Raw genomic sequence first — 15662 nt, forward strand, 5'->3', positions numbered from 1 at the left:
GCTCAGGGCCCAGGAAAGGCCCGGGCAGGCGGGGGCCTCTGAGCTGACCCCCTTGACACGCGTCTCCATGGCGTCACCTTCCTGGCATTCGGGAACGGGGCCCCTGATGTCTTCAGTGCGCTGGTGGCTTTCTCGGACCCTCGCACAGCTGGCCTGGCCTTGGGAGCACTGTTCGGTAGGTGTGGCCCTGGCAGCGCCGGGGAGCAGTGGGAGGTGGGCATGGGCTGAGCTGGCTCCTGCCTTCCAGGTGCAGGCGTGCTGGTCACCACCGTGGTGGCAGGGGGCATCGCCATCCTGCACCCCTTCACGGCCGCCTCGAGGCCCTTCCTCAGAGACATCGTCTTCTACATGGTGGCCGTGTTCCTAACCTTCACTGCACTCTACCGCCGCAGGGTCACGCTGGCCTGGGCCCTGGGTGAGCTGTTGCTGACCAGGCGGGGTCACCCTGGAGTGGGGTCGGGGAGACACGGGGGACAGTTGGGGGGGCCAGCGGGCATAGTCACCTTCAGTTCCAAGTAACAGGAAGCCTAAGCTGGCTTCCCCTTAGGGCTTGATAGCCCTAGGGGCAGGGCAGGCCGGGGTGAGTTACAGAAGAGCCACAACTTGGAAGCTTAGCCAGCAGCTCAGCAGACCTCTCGCTGCCCAAAGATGGGCCAAGTGGCACAGATGGAGGGTCAACTTGCTGGGGGCTTGGGGTGCACTGCTGCGGAGACAGCAGGGACCAGCCACAGTGAGAGCCCCTAAAAGCAGGGCCTGGGGTGACTGGCACCCGGTGAGGCTGAGCCCTGGACTTGGTGCTACCACGCATCACTATCAAAGAGGGTCACTGGCCCTCCAGAGTCCGGAGGGAACTGAGCAGGGAGGAGGCAGCGAGAGTCTGGCAGCTACTTTCCGATTTCTTGTCGGGCCCCGGAGCTCAGAGGGGTGCGGCGCCCCGGACCCAGAGCAGCACACTGACCCTGGCACTCAGATGGAGTCCTGGAGGCCTCCGACTGTGCCAGGCTGAGAGGCGGCATCAAGGAGGGAGACAGCCAGGGAGGCAGGACAGGGGTTGGCGTCCAGAAACGGCCTCTACCTGCTGCTCCTCAGCCAGACTCGCGGGTGGCCCCACGGACAGTGCGCCGGACAGACGTCTGTTCTCAGAGCCCTGCTTCCAGGATGCCGCTTGGTGACCCCTGCGGCCCTGCCTACAGGTTACCTGGGCCTGTACGTGTTCTACGTGGCCACTGTGGTTCTCTGCACCTGGATCTACCGAAGGCAGCGGAGGACATCCCTGGTCTACTCCACGCCGGGCACTCCAGGTGAGGTCTACTGGAGCAGGACGGGAGCAGGGCGCGGGCAGCCCCGTGCCACTCACTCCGCTCACCTCTCTCGGGCCTTTGCCAGTACCTGTCTCCTCCTCAGACGCCGGTCTTTGTGTTCTGCTGATGCTGGGGAGGCCCGTCGCCTGCCGGTCAGGGCTGCGCTTTCCTCCTCCTCCTCCCCTCCTTGCCTGCCAGGGTTAGGCCTTCTCTGAGCAGCAATGCTCCCCACTAAATCCATATTTACAGACACGTGCACACTCATGAAACACAGACACACACAATCACAGCTACATCAGCAACATTCAATATTCAGCATGTTCACACACACATATCTGCACACACACAAGAATGCAAACACACATCTGCAAATACATGCACACACAAAGACAAAAGACAGAGCCACACAGGGATGCAGATACACACAGGCACCAATGCACATAGACACACACCACCCACGGACACAAATACCAGCACACCCCCGTATTCATAAATCCACGTACACACATACACAGACATAACTCACATAGGCCCACAGATTCAAAATGCAAACCCGAAGCTCTCATTCTTTGGTAAGGTGGTAACGTAGGGGCTAGTGTGACGCCCCTTTATGGAAGAGGAATCAGACTTAGGGCGATCCAGTCCTCACAGGCAAGCTGAGGCTCAAAGCCAGGCCCCCCAGACCCCAACAGCCACCCGCCACCCACAGTGCCAGAGGCCAGAGCCAGAAGCCTGCTGATCACCTCTTAGTAACCAAGGGCTGCTTCTGTGTGTGTGTGACCAGTGTATTTTGTTTTATGTCAGCCAAGATTTAAAATGGAAAGATTTGACATAAAAACCCTGAACTTGGGGTTCTCTTGAAACATCAGAAGGGCTGGGCTCTGGCACAATGACCTGAGCTGCGTGGGGCTCCCCCCTTGGGCGAAGCATTGTTCTCTAACTGGCCCCCAGTCCCTGCTTCTGCCCCATACATGGAGGGGTGGGTTCAGACTCCAAATTCTTCCGCACAGTCTGCTGCCCTGGTCCTGTGTGGGCACCTTTCCCTGGTGGAGCCCGAGAACCTTGCCCTGGATCTTTTGCTGTTGTGCTAGATCTCAGCTTTCTTCTCCAGACGCGTTTCATGCCCCAAATCTCACCCGGCTGGGCGGAGCCGCCCTCACACCCCTGGACGCACGGTGCTCCCTCTGGGCCTTCGCAGGTGCTGTCTCTTCTCCCTGGCTTGCCCTTCTTTTCGAAAAACCTAGAAGGTAGGGAGCTCTATGAAACCAGGTCTCCCTTCTAAGCTTTCTGACTCACTGCAGCACAGCCTTGATCGTCGCATCCTGTTAATCTGCTTAGATGTCTAGCTCGTAAACTGTGAATCAGATCCCCGGGGCCTCCATAGCTGCCTATGACTACCCCTCCAGGAAGTCTGCCGGGTTTCACCCCTCCCCCCTTGTCAGCTGAGCCTTCAGAGTTCAGTGCGTGACCCCTGTGCTTCCTTGACCATCACAGATCACCTGCCCCAAGCAAAGGGTAAACTGAGACCTGGACAGGGGTTCAATGTCACACGAGCAGAACAAATGTTCTGCTCTGCACTGACTCCTCAAATCTAAGCAGGCCATAATCCTTTCAGGCCCCTCTTCACAGGCTGACAAGCATTCCAGAAGATTCCGAAGGCAAGTTTCAGGCTGGAAAAGAAAGATGATAGGTTTCAAATTCAGAACAGAGAAATATTAATTTCTTATTTTAAAAGATTTATTTATTTATGCATACAAGAACTGGGGTACAGGCCAGAGGTACAGGGCGGAGGTGGGGGGTGGTGAGAAGATTCACCAGAGACAGAGTGGGGAACAGAGCAGGCAGATGGACTGAAACACACTGCTGAGGGGAGCAGCGGGGGAGACAAGAGTGGTCTGCTGTGCCATGTGGGTCAACTCCTTGGCTGGGGATCGAACTCGTGCTGTAGTAGCTGCAGACAGCTTCATAGTGCAGAGGCTTCACCCCTTGTACTACCAGGGAGGCCCCTGAGTTTCATTTGAAACTATTTTGGAGTTAGGTTTCTCTGTAAGTGTCTCCAGGTATGCAGGCTAGTTGCTGGGAAACCCCAAAACACACAGACCTATATGTTTGTCCCCCCATAGCCACCCTGAGCCGGACTGTCCTACCCAGAACAGGGGTGTGGGAGACGGGGCGCCCTAAGTAGGCCAGTGTGAAACGCGCTTCCTCCCCGCAGAGATGCTTTCGGATTCCGAGGAGGAAAGGGTGTCTTCTAACACCAACAGCTGTGACTACGGTGAGTGCAGACCTCCCGCCCAGCGTGAGGCAGGGGTGCAGGGCGGGTGGGCAGATGGCGGGCCACAGAGTGAGGGGCCACCAGCCCCCCTCTCACTGCACGTGGCGGAGCCCTGTGTCAGTGGCCCAAGCCCTGCTGGGCTTTGGGCTTTTTCCTCCCTCCCTGGGGATAGGAGGTGACAGAGACCTTCCTGGGGGCGGCAGCAACCTCAGCACCTGTCCTGCCCCTCACACACACAGGCGAAGAGTACCGGCCTCTGTTCCTCTACCAGGAGACCACAGCCCAGATTCTGGTCCGGTCCCTCAACCCCCTGGATTACAGGAAGTGGAGGAACAAATCGGCATACTGGAGGACCCTCAAGGTGTTCAAGGTAAGGCAAGGTTGCCCGGGAGCTGGGCTCCCGGCTTGGTGACGGCGGACAGTGGCCGCCGGCTTCCTCCCCATGCGAGCGAGTGGCCAGGGTCAGCATAGACAGTCTGGGACTTGAATGGGAGATGAGTCATAGAGCTTCTCCGATGGCCTGACCCGGGGCCCCAGACCCCCGGAGGAAGGGGAGCTTCTGTACGGGACAGAGGAGAAAGGGCCCCTACGGCTGGGTGAGGGCAAGGGGCTGGCGCGGGAGTTAGGGGTGCCAGGCAGGCTGCATCCTCTGGTCACCCACCACTGCCTGGACTACATCTGAGGTCAACTTGTGAGCCGGGGCCCAGGCTGGCTCGTGTGAGGCGCAGCTATGGCGCCTCAAACCAAGCAGAGCAGAGCGTCGGGGCCACCTCATCCATTACCTAAAGAAATGCTACCTGTGCCTCTAGGAAGGCAAAGGCCGGGCTTTAATCCTGGGGTGCAGAGGCTTCACCAGAGACAGAGCAGGGAGCAGAACAGGCAGATCGACGAAGTACACTGCTGAGGGGAGCGGAGGGAGGTCAGGAACGGCGCCATGTGGTCACCTCCGGGGCGGGGATCAAACTCGCCCTAAGGTGCCTGCAGCCAGCTTGCAAGGCTGCGTCCTAACCCGTTGCACCACCAGGGGAGCCCCTAATCCCTGGTTTCTAAAGAAGACCCTGGAAGTGCAAAGACTGGGTACCCAGGGGTGAAGGCCCCATCTGGCTCTCAGTCCTGAGTGGGGAAAGGCTGGTTCATCCTCAGGCAGCAGATTCCTGCAGTGGCCGTGCGATGGAGCCAGCTTTAACCTTTGCAGGTCTACCTAGAGAGGACCGAGCAGGGGTCAGGGGATGCTTCCAGGTGCCCCCTCCCAGCAGCGCCCCCCGGTGCCTGGGTCAGCAGCAACTCAGCCCTGGGCCTGCACGGCCAGGCTGCCGCAGAGCACCCTCCCGTCTCCTGCTCTTGACAGCTGCCGGTGGAGTTCCTGCTGCTCCTCACGGTCCCCGTCGTGGACCCCGACAAGGAAGACAGGAACTGGAAACGGCCCCTCAACTGCCTGCACCTGGCCATCAGCCCCCTGGTCCTGGTCCTGACCCTGCAGTCGGGAGCCTGTGAGTACCTGTGTCCCAGTCCTCCTGGCTCGTGCCCGGCAGGCCCCGGGCACTTGGCTTTGCCCTGGAGGGCACCAGCTGCCTGCAGTCGTCTTCCATTCGACTGGCAGTAGATGGAGGCGGTAAACTGGGGTCCCTGGCACCCAGTCCGGCTTTCTGGCTTATCAGCCAGAAGCTAGAATATTTCAGGTCCTCCCTGGTGGCGCAAAGGGGTACACGTGCAGCACTGTGAAGCTGTCGCAGCCACCACAGCACGAGTTCCATCCCCGCCCCGGAGGTGACCCGCATGGCGCGGCAGACCTCTGCTGTCTCGCCTCCTGCTCCCCTCACCAGTGTGTTTCAGTCTGCCCGTCCTGCTCCCCACTCTGTCTCTGATGAATCCTCTTACCCCCTGCACCTGTGGCTTGTACCCCAGTTTCTGTATACATAAATATATAAATCTTTTAAAAAATTAGGATATCTCATATCCAAATCCAGGTGTGAGTGTCTCCAGAAGACCTGGGCACCTTCCTGAAGGCAGAAGCTGAGAAGGCCCCGCTCTCCGGTCCCTGGCTGCACCCTCACTGCATGCTGGGCCACCTGGCCCGGGGGCCTCACCCCTTGTGTCCGGGCCGGGCCCCTGCTGCCCAGGCTGGCCTTTCTTTTTCAGGCCTGCTCTGGCCCGGGTTTCTCCCTGTTGTCTCACCTGAGTACCTCATGCTGCTTCCGTGATCTGGGCACCGTCCGCTCCCCTAGAGGCATCACTTGGAAGTGGGGGTGGCAGTGCATCCGGACGGATCCATGTCCACACGTCCACATGCCACACTGGTCTTGCCCCAGGCAGTCCCCTTTGCTCATAGGGCTCTAGGAGGTGTACAGACCTCTTGGCCCCGGGGAGACTTTCTCCTCTAACAGTGTGACCCCTTTCCTGTGTTGGGACCCCAGTTGTTGCCCCCAGGCCCCAACAGCTGCTGGAGGGGCAGGGCCACACTTGGGAAAGGCTGATCCTGTCTAAAGCATTGTCACTCCGACTTGATTCTTTGCCCAAGGGATTGTTGTGATTTGGGGGGTGTCTGCCTGCGGGGCCTCCCTATTAACCCCTTGGAAAGGCCATATTTCCCCGCCCTCGGTGGAGCCCCCTGGACTTCTGTGCTAGCCACCTTGTCAGCTATTACCGGCACAAACCTTCCCGACCCTGCAGAGGTGTGACAGGAACCCCGTACTCCTGAATAATCACAACAGCACTGGACAGGTTAGCAAAGAAAAAACAATCCATTTACTAACATACCCATGGAGAATGTGCGTGGCTGCAAACTCTAAAGAATAGTGGGGCAGACCGGGAATGTTTATCTGCGTCAAGGACAGAGAAGGGAAATCTTCACATGGCAGGCAAGAAAGGGGGTGACCTCATCCTCACTCTTTATGCACACAAGAGCTGGGGTGCAGGCCAGAGTTGTGGAGGGTGAGCGGGTTCACCAGAGACAGAGTGGGGAGCAGAATAGGCAGATCTACTGAAATACACTGCTGAGGGGAGACAGGAGAGGTCTGCTGTGCCCTGTGGGTCAGCTCCCTGGCCAGGGAGCCTGCGGATAGCTTCATAGTGTTGACCTTAACCCCTGCGCCACCAGGGAGGCCCCCTAAAGATGAGATTCTGATAATCCGGACTGGATGGGACCCCCAAACTGCCTTCTTCTAGGTCATAAAAGGGAGAGCAGTGATGGCTTTTTTGATTAGGAAAAGAGCAGCTTGGGACAGAGCTCTGCTTCAGCTAGGGTAGGGCGGGGCCCAATTGGGCAAGATCACAGGCTTCCCCCAGCCTCCAGTGCCTTCCAGCTCTCACAGCCAAATAACCTGCATTCTTTAAGTAGTGGCAGTGGGCCTCCCAAGGCGCAGGGGCCTTGGCTGACCTCTGGCTTGTCCTCCAGGGTGGCCAGAGGCCTTCGCTGGGCCTGCTGAGAAGTGCCTCGTGACCCTTTTGGTCCTGCATGACCTCACAGGTGCTTCCCACCCAATCTCTCCCCTCTTCCACAGAGCCCCGGGCCACCCCACCCCCCAAGAGGCACCACCTAAACTTCCTCTAGCACAGCTTGGGCAAACAGGAAGAGCCTCTCACCGGGCATCAGATCCCAAAGCCGGCACTGCAGGTGAACACCACATTTGGTCAAAACTCTCCCCGACAGTATGGGCACGCAACTTTGTAAATTCAATCCCAGGTGTGATTCTCAGGCCCACTGACATTTGAGAGCCACTGAATCAGACTCAAGATAAAACAGCCGTCCTCGAGGCCGAGGCCGAGCCACAGAAGATTGCTTCCCCCACCCCCACCCCCCACCTCCAAGTCCAGTCCCAATTAGTGGTGACAGTGGTGTGTGGCGAATACTAGCTCTGTCTGCCTGCAGATTTCCTCCCTTTAGTATGTCAGTAAGAAACTTCTGGAACCTTCCTAACTTGATCGTGCATGGGCACATAGAGAGGCCCGTCAAGAGAGCAAGTGCTGGCACTCGGGTGAGCAGGCCAGCATGACCATATAGGTCTCGCAGAGCCAAGCCGTCCACCGCTAATGCCTGTCTGGAGGGTGCTGCCTTGAAGCTCAGGTGGCGGAGTATCAGGGGGTGATTAGTGATGTCTGCCTTGGGCATGGGAGAGGGTAATATCGTCGACTAGTCTTGTTGCAGGGCAACCCCAATATGACAGCCATTCCCATCCTGGTTCCACAGCACAAGCTGGGCACATTCTGTTTTTCACACATCTGTCTTTTCTTTCCAGTGTGACCAACTTGAAGGCAGTGGCTGTGCTTTCATTTCTGTCTCCTTTCGGAAGTACCTAGGACAGGGTTGGGCACACAGGAAGTTTCCTTATATGCAAACAGTCAAGTGTGAGCGGGTTCAGTCCCACCATGCTGAGGGGGCCTCCAGGAGGTGGTGCAAGCCAAAGCCGTGGGGAGGACCGTCAGTCTCCTTCTCTCTTCTCTCTGCAGATGGTGTCTATGAGATAGGGGGCCTCTTTCCTGTCTGGGCCGTGGTGGTGATCTCGGGCACAGCCTTGGCCACAGTGACCTTTTTTGCCACATCCAACAGCGAACCCCCCAGGCTTCACTGGGTAAGAATCCTGGGCTTTCTCAGCTGGAAGAGGGGTCGCTGGGCCCTCGGTCAGATCTCCTGTCTACCTTCTGGGTCAGCTAGTAACCACTTTCCACAGTGACCCGTCTTTAAAACCACCTTCGAAAGATCTTTTATTTGTTCAAGGTACTCAAGGTACTCCCTCTCATTTTTTTAAAAACTACTGTACTTTACTGAGATGTAATTCATATGGCATACAGCCTGCCCTTGTGAAGTGTGTAATCCAGCAGATTTTCTTATATTCTCGGAGTTGTGCATCATTCTCACAGTCAAGCTTAGAGTATGTCATCATTCTTCACAAGAAACCTTGTACCCCTTAGCAGCTGTTATCTGCCTCTCCCCTTGCCCCCAGCCACTGCCAATCTGCCTTCTGTCCCTATAGATTTGCCTGCCCTGGACATTGCATAGAAATGGAATCAGACTCTATGTGGTCTTGTGTGGCCGAGTTCTTTTACTTAGCAAAATCTTTTAAGAGCTTAGCTATGCTGTGGCACAAATTGGTATATTGGCCTTTTTATGGCCAAATAATATTCCATTATATGACATAGCACACATTATTTATCTGTTTATCTATTGATGGACACTTGGGCTGTCTCTGTTCTGGGGTGGTAGATGTAATTCTACCATGAACATGGTATAAACATCTGTGTGTGGAAATTTCTCCCATTTCTCTTGGGTATGTTCCTGGCAGAGGAACCTTAGAATCAGATGGTAACTGTATGTTTATCTTTTGAGGACCTGCTAGAGTCTCCACCACCGCACCCTGTGGGGAGACCTGGGTTTGTGTGATGGAACTTTCCGGTATTTGTGGAATACCGGAAAGTTCCGGTATTCACTCTCTCCACTAGTAGTCGGGAATTTCTAAGCCATTTGTATAGTTTTTCTTCAAAAGTTTACTTAAAAATATAAGGATTGATTGATTTAAAAATACGGTTTTTATTTTTAGAAACTCCGAATGGAGATACTAACTCAGTCCCACCCACAGATGATTTGCAGATGTGATTTTTGGTTGGCGTTCTGTCTGCCTTTAAAAACCCGACACAGGCTTTCCACATGGATGCCCCTTGCAAACATGCTGAAAAGAACTAGTGACAAAGACACGTCACATGATGTGTTCAGAACAGGCAAATCCAGAAACGGGAGTCCACACGTGCTGGCCGGTGGTGGGGGAGACATCAGGGATGGCGAGTGATCGCCAGTGGCGAGTGGGGAGGAGCTTCTTTTTGTGGTCATGGGGTTGCCTTTGGTCAGTTGGCTGGAAGCCCTGGTGAATGCTCTCTTGACAACATAGTCTTTTCGAGCTCAGGTTTTGCTGGACTCTATGGACTCTATGCCCTGTGTGTACTCGGGCGACCTTCTGGCTAGGTACCCTTAGGGTCAGGCTGCACAGACAAGGGGCTGAGCTGTGGCCCTTGGGGGCTGGCTGGTCCCATCAGTGCCTTCGTCCCTCCCCAGCTCTTTGCGTTCCTGGGCTTCCTGACCAGCGCCCTGTGGATCAACGCAGCTGCCACTGAGGTGGTGAACATCCTTCGCTCCCTGGGTGTCGTCTCTCGGCTGAGCAACACCGTCCTGGGGCTCACGTTGCTGGCCTGGGGGAACAGCATCGGAGGTGAATTGGGGCTGGATGGGGCCCTGGGATGAGCACAGCCACACCCCTGTTCTTTGCTCCCCCAGCTGAAACGACATGGCCAGAGAGTCCAGGGGGTCTGTCCTCAGCGTGGGCTCAGGCCCTTGGTCACTCTGGAGTGACCATCGTGGGCCTTGGGGTGAGATGGGCTGGACGGCACCTGATCCAGGAGACTCTAGAAGCCCACTCTGTGACATGTGGACAGTCGGTGGCTCCCGCAGGGCGTGGAGTCCCACCTGCGCGGCCACTGCAGTCAGCTGTGCTGAAGGTCCACAGATGTGTGACGTGTGCAGCTGCTCACACCTCTCCCCTCTCCGGTTGCCAGGGATGGCAGGCTGGGTTGTGCACTGCACAGGAGTGCACATGGGGTCAGGCGTTGTATTCCATCTCTCTTTCCACTCACCTTTTGAGGCACCTTTTTCTAAACCAGACAGGTGCTGTGTGTTTTGGCAGCTGACGGACATGAGCAAAAAGTTGGTGGAAGCATGTCACACCCACAAAGTTGCCCCGGTTGGAGAGCATGGGGTAGAAGGAATTCAGGGGGGACTGTGCCCTGCCAAATGCTGGGGTCCTCCATCGCACTCAGCTAACTAGTGCCAGACCCGGTGGGGAGTCAGCAGTGTTTGTTGACTGAATGACCGTAGGTGAGGAGTGAATGAGCAGCAAGCCTGGAGTGCCATGTTCCGCTCAAGACTTCTCGCTTCCACGCAGATGCCTTCTCGGACTTCACGCTGGCCCGCCAGGGTTACCCTCGGATGGCGTTCTCAGCCTGTTTCGGAGGCATCATCTTCAGTATCCTTTATGGGTGCCCTCATCTGGGCCCTGGGGGCATGTCCCCAGGGCTGTGGGCCGCTCCTTGCCATCCTTGAGAATGGCTCTCTCAGTAATGCTGGGCAGGTGACAGGCTCCCGGAACCGCAGCCTCCTGTGTGTGTATCGGAGTGTTGAGAGATGTGACCTCATAAGGGTTTGGCAGGGGGTGTGATGTGGCAACAGAGCAATGCTTGGCCTCTGGTAAGATAACTCCCAGTGCCAGGGCCCCGGTATTTGTAGCTGAGCTTCCCTGCCCTGTCGCTGGTAAATTGATAGATGCCAGGTCTGTGGATGTCCTATACTGTTAAAGGGCCAGAGAAGAGATAGTTCAGGCTTGGCGGGCCCTCGGAGCACTTTTGCTCAGCTATGTGGTTGAGGGTGAAAGCTGCCAGAGGCAATACGACACATACACAAGTGGGCGTGACACTGTACCAATAAAACTTTATTTACAAGAGCAGACAGCGGGCCACATCGGCCTGTGGGCTTTACTTGCCCACACCCACTGATGACTGACACCCACGCCTGTTCTCTAAACCCCAGCCGCCTCTGTCAATTCAGACAGGTGTGGACGAGGCTGATGATGGAGCTCAAGCACGTGGGATGGCACAGGTATTGTTGTTGGGAAATAAAGGCATAATAGTAAAAAGCCCCAAGTTCCACAAAGACTGGGCCTAGGGGGAGCTACAGTGCGGGCTGCTGGCTGGCACCCCAGTGCTCTTTGGAGCTCCCCAGGTCAGACCAGGCCCGTGTGGCCTTTTGTGGTCTCAGAGAGCCGTGTCTCCAGGCCGAGGCCTCTCCTGACCCCTCAGATTGAGCTGGGAAGGAGGGAGCTTGCCCGGTGTCCCTTGACCAACTACTGGAGTGGGCCTGGTCCATCTCCATCAATGGCCCCAAGAGGCTGGTTCTCAGCTCACCCAGCCTCAGTTTCTCCATCTCCTGAGTACTCACCAGGTCCCAGGCATTTCTGTCGCCTCATCCAGTCCTGACAGATGGAGGACAAAGTACTCGGTACTGAACCCAGAGGCGCTGAACCTGGAGGGGCCCTCCACAGCTGGGCGTCCCCTCCGGGGGAGGCGGCAGGAGTGCGTGGACCCCAGAGAAAGCCCGGTCTGGTGCAGCGGCATCTCCAGCCCTGGCGTGGCTGCGTGGGCAGGGACGGGCTGGTGGTGGGGCTGAGGGTGCTGTTCTGCAAATGTCCTGAGCCAGCCACAGACATCCTGGTGGGCGTGGGGCTGGGCTGCCTGCTCCAGATCTCCAGGGGCCACATGGAGGTCAAGGTGAGTGGCCGGATGTGGCCTAGCGGGCTTCCCCCTTCTCTCCTCAGCCTTTCCGACGTTTCTGGCCGCGCAGTCACCCGCTGCTCAGCGCCTTCCCGCCCTTCTGGGGAGGGCATTTGTCCGAATTACTGACAGTCTGGTTTGTAGACAGCCTGGAAAATAGTTTTCATATAAGATTGCTGATGGAAAAGCATCCTTCTAAGTACCAGAGAGGCAGCTTCTGGAAAGGCCCTGGGTTAGGGTATGGTCCTATCACTTAAGTCTCCTGTTCTGTGACAGCTCTGAGCCTCAGTTTCCTTCCCAGGAGACTAAGGGTCCTGCCTAAAGCAGGCAGGGCTGAGAACAAAGCCACCTGCTACAGACATCCCCAGGGCAGGATTTGGAGAAAGGTCTGAAACACTGAGCAGAGATTCCGCTTCAGGGGCCCCCAAGAACTCTCTGGGGGTAACTGAGGCCCAGGCATTCAGAGGGCAGGTGCTGGAAATTGCACGTTCAGGTCAGCTCCCTGGGGGCTGAAGGTGGGGGCCCTCCCTGTTCCAGCAAGGACAGGAGCTCAGCCGCCCAGGGAACCCCGCAGGGGGCACGTGTGCATCAGGGGCCCCGCTGTGGCCTGAGAGTTCTGGTTCTCTAGAGCAGAAATCAACACGGCTAGGGGAACCGTTTCTGTCTTTAAATATTGTTCAGGGCGAGCAGAAACCGGGGCACAGCAGCCTCAACCCGCAGCCTCGGGTTTACCATCCCCCCCCCCCCCAGGACAGCGCTGTCTCCATGGACTGGAATTCAGGGGTGAGCCAGGAGAAGATTAAGCTGGGGATGGGCACTGTGACCCAGGGTGGGGTCAGCCGAGGGGACAGCCCGAGGGGATCAGGAGGCTGACAGTGGGAACAGAGGCCTCTACCTCTTTTTCCTAGAGGTGCCTACTTTTATCTAATTCTTGAATAGAAGCCGGCAGACTTGTAATTAGCTGGCAGGAGGCAGGCCTTACCCCAGCAGCCACGCCCAGGAGCAAACAGCCACTTGTGCTTGTAAAGTTTGCTTTGCAAGAAGGTAAACACCCTCTGCAAATTCTGTTGATACTCTTCATGGGTTTAATTGGCCCCTTGCATTGCCCATTCTAAGACATGCCAAGTGGTGAAGCTTTAGGGCTGGCCCCCGCCCCGAGGCCCGCTTCTTCCCTTCTCTTGCTCCCTGTGCAGCACGCACCTGCACGCACGCGTGTGAGCATCCGTCTCTGCACCGCCCTGGCGCTGGATCTAGTTAACATTCCTGCTGTGCTGGCAGGCGACACAGACCCACCCTGGTGGAAGGTCCCAGGTGCACTGTGGGTGAAAGCCGGGGGTGCCATGGTGCTGCCCGCCTCTGTGTGGACTGCGCGTGCGGGTCTGGAGATGTGTGTGCCCACAAGGCTGGCTCTGGCCTGTCCGGGGAGGCAGGAGAGACTCTTGGTTAAGAGCTTGAACTTGAATTTGGCTCCAGCCACTTCCTAATTATTCAGTTTCCTCCTCTGTGGGCTGGTGAAAGTACAATGGTCCCCTGGCATGCGGGGCGCTTGAAAGGCTTGGAGCATGTGGTTCGGGCACAGCACGAGGCAGGGAGTCCTCAGAGTGCTGGATGATCACTGGGTCGGGAGGGAGGAGGAGCAGGGCCAGGACCTTGCCGCTTCTGCCTACTCTTGCGCATTGAAAATTTTCAGCAGCCGCGTGAGAGATTTATCTATCATGTTCTTACATGTATCGGTGGCACCTATCCTGCAAGTTGTTGAAAAATAAGTACAGGAATACAAGACGTAATATAGATATATATTATCTCTCTCTATATCTATCTGGGGTTACCATGGTAAGTGATCACAAGCTAGGTGGCTTAGGACAACAGAAGTAGCCCCTGCACAGTTCTGGGACCCGAAAGTCTGATGTCTCGGTGAATGGGGCTCCTTGGGGGCTCTCGGGGTGGGGTGGGGGGCTCCCTCCTTGCGGACTCTGCAGCTTCTGGAGCCTTTTCCTGAGTGACCTTGGCCGGTGGCCATGCCGCTCTCTCCTCTGTCTTCCCGTGACCGTGCTCCGTCTCTCTGGTCCTGGCCTCTTATCCCAATGACTGCGTCAGTCATTGGACGCAGCGGAGGTCCTAACGGATTACGTCTAAAGCCACTTCTGCTGAAGTTCTGGGTGGACACAAATTCAGGGGACACATTATCCAACCCAATGTAATGTGAACCCCAACAGCCTGGAGCCCACCCCTTCTCAGCTCCCCGATCCTGGGGTCCTGGAATCAGGCTCAGTGTCCCCTCTGCCACCGAAGAGCTGCCTTTGGCCTGACTCTGGCTTGCGCTACTCTCTCTTCACTCCAGCTCTTTCTTGCCTGTCCTTTCCCTCCATGGCCCAGCAGGCCTCAGCTGGGGGTCTGGGGGTCAGGCCTGGATTCCCAGGCCGGCGCTGGTGAGGGACTCAGACAAGGGAGCCAGTGTCTTCCTGCCTCAGTTTCCTCATCTGTAAAGTGGAGTCACCATTGCCCAGCTGACACTTTTTTTTTTAAAAGATTTGTTTATTTGTGCATACAGAACTGGGGTACAGGCCAGAGGTGCAGGGATGGTGAGAGGCTTCACCAGAGACAGAGTGGGGAGCAGAACAGGCAGATCGACAAAGTACACTGCTGAGGGGAGCAGCGGGTGGGTCAGGAGAGGTCTGCCACGCCATGTGGTCACCTCCGGGCAGGTGGGAATCAAACTCATGCAGAAGTGGCTTTAGCTTCTTAGTGCTGCGCTTTATCCCGCTGCGCCACCAGGGAGGGCCCAGCTGACACGTTTATGATTGGGACAGGACAAGACAGTGCCGGCAAGGGAGGGCTTCAGCACAGTGCCTGCCAGAGCTCTGTGGCCGCCAGGCTCTTCCACATGAAGAGCTCCCCAACGCCTAGTCACGAACGTGCCAACAGAACAGCTCAGTGGATTGTGCAGTGCACACTCACAGCCCTCTCTAGACCCTCCCGTTGACCCTCGGCTCTTGTGCCTCCTTGCCCATCCGCCCCGCCTACTTCCGTTCGATTTTGGATGCATTTCGCAGGAAGCCGTGAGCACCCCTGCACTTAACCTGCTTAGCTGGAGTGCGGTTGTTCCAACTGTGGGGAACGGAGGCAGGAAAGCAGCAGGCAGGTGACCCCACTGACCTTAGCCCTCTTCCCTGCTGCTGCAGTCAGGGGTGTGTCTGGGGACACAGTGGGCATGCCTTGGGGGGGCTGGAACCCCACCCCCTGACCGGCCTGCCCCCCTCTCCCCAGCTGGAGCCCGAGGGACTGCTGGTGTGGATCTTGGCCGGCGCGCTGGGCCTCAGCCTGGTCTGCTCGCTGGTCTCGGTGCCGCTGCAGTGCTTTCAGCTCAACAGAGTCTACGGCTGCTGCCTGCTGCTCTTCTACCTGAGCTTCCTGGTCGTGGCCCTGCTCACCGAGTTTCAAGTGATTCACTTGCAAAGTGAATGAGGGAAGAAGCCGTGTTCGGGTCCACCTGGCGGTCAGAAGGTGCCACTGCAGGCGGCCAGAGGGACCGTGGAGGGGGGGGGCTTCCTGGAGCCCCGGGGCCACGCAGCACTGGCCAGCGCCTCTGGGCGGGGCAGCCGGGGGTGTCAGAGGACCCGCCACTGCCGTGGTCGGGACACAGCCCCCGCCGCTGCCGTGGTCGGGACACAGCCCCCGCCGCTGCCGTGGTCGGGACACAGCCGGGCCTCCTGTGTGGAGCTCCAGACAGCGGGCTTTGCTGCGGGCGGAAGCGAAGCCTTCCCAGAATTATAACCAGA

At 57.3% G+C, this 15662-nt stretch overlaps 1 protein-coding gene across 1 annotated transcript in view; it reads left to right on the forward strand.

Annotated features, from left to right (window-relative positions):
* Nucleotides 1–15521, forward strand: part of SLC8B1 (solute carrier family 8 (sodium/lithium/calcium exchanger), member B1) — a 21630-nt gene extending 6109 nt beyond the window's left edge. The window contains exons 7-17 of the mRNA XM_012730815.1: nucleotides 69–175; nucleotides 248–415; nucleotides 1194–1301; nucleotides 3517–3576; nucleotides 3816–3946; nucleotides 4925–5066; nucleotides 8023–8144; nucleotides 9620–9773; nucleotides 10503–10583; nucleotides 11816–11880; nucleotides 15151–15521. Coding sequence (XP_012586269.1) covers nucleotides 69–175; nucleotides 248–415; nucleotides 1194–1301; nucleotides 3517–3576; nucleotides 3816–3946; nucleotides 4925–5066; nucleotides 8023–8144; nucleotides 9620–9773; nucleotides 10503–10583; nucleotides 11816–11880; nucleotides 15151–15348 — 1336 coding nt within the window. The 3' untranslated portion in view covers nucleotides 15349–15521. The remainder of the gene's footprint in view (nucleotides 1–68; nucleotides 176–247; nucleotides 416–1193; nucleotides 1302–3516; nucleotides 3577–3815; nucleotides 3947–4924; nucleotides 5067–8022; nucleotides 8145–9619; nucleotides 9774–10502; nucleotides 10584–11815; nucleotides 11881–15150) is intronic.
* Nucleotides 15522–15662: the final 141 nt, after the last annotated feature.

Source organism: Condylura cristata, unplaced genomic scaffold (genome assembly GCF_000260355.1).
Source record: "Condylura cristata isolate star-nosed mole 26May11 unplaced genomic scaffold, ConCri1.0 scaffold00029, whole genome shotgun sequence".
NCBI classification, from domain to species: domain Eukaryota; kingdom Metazoa; phylum Chordata; class Mammalia; order Eulipotyphla; family Talpidae; genus Condylura; species Condylura cristata.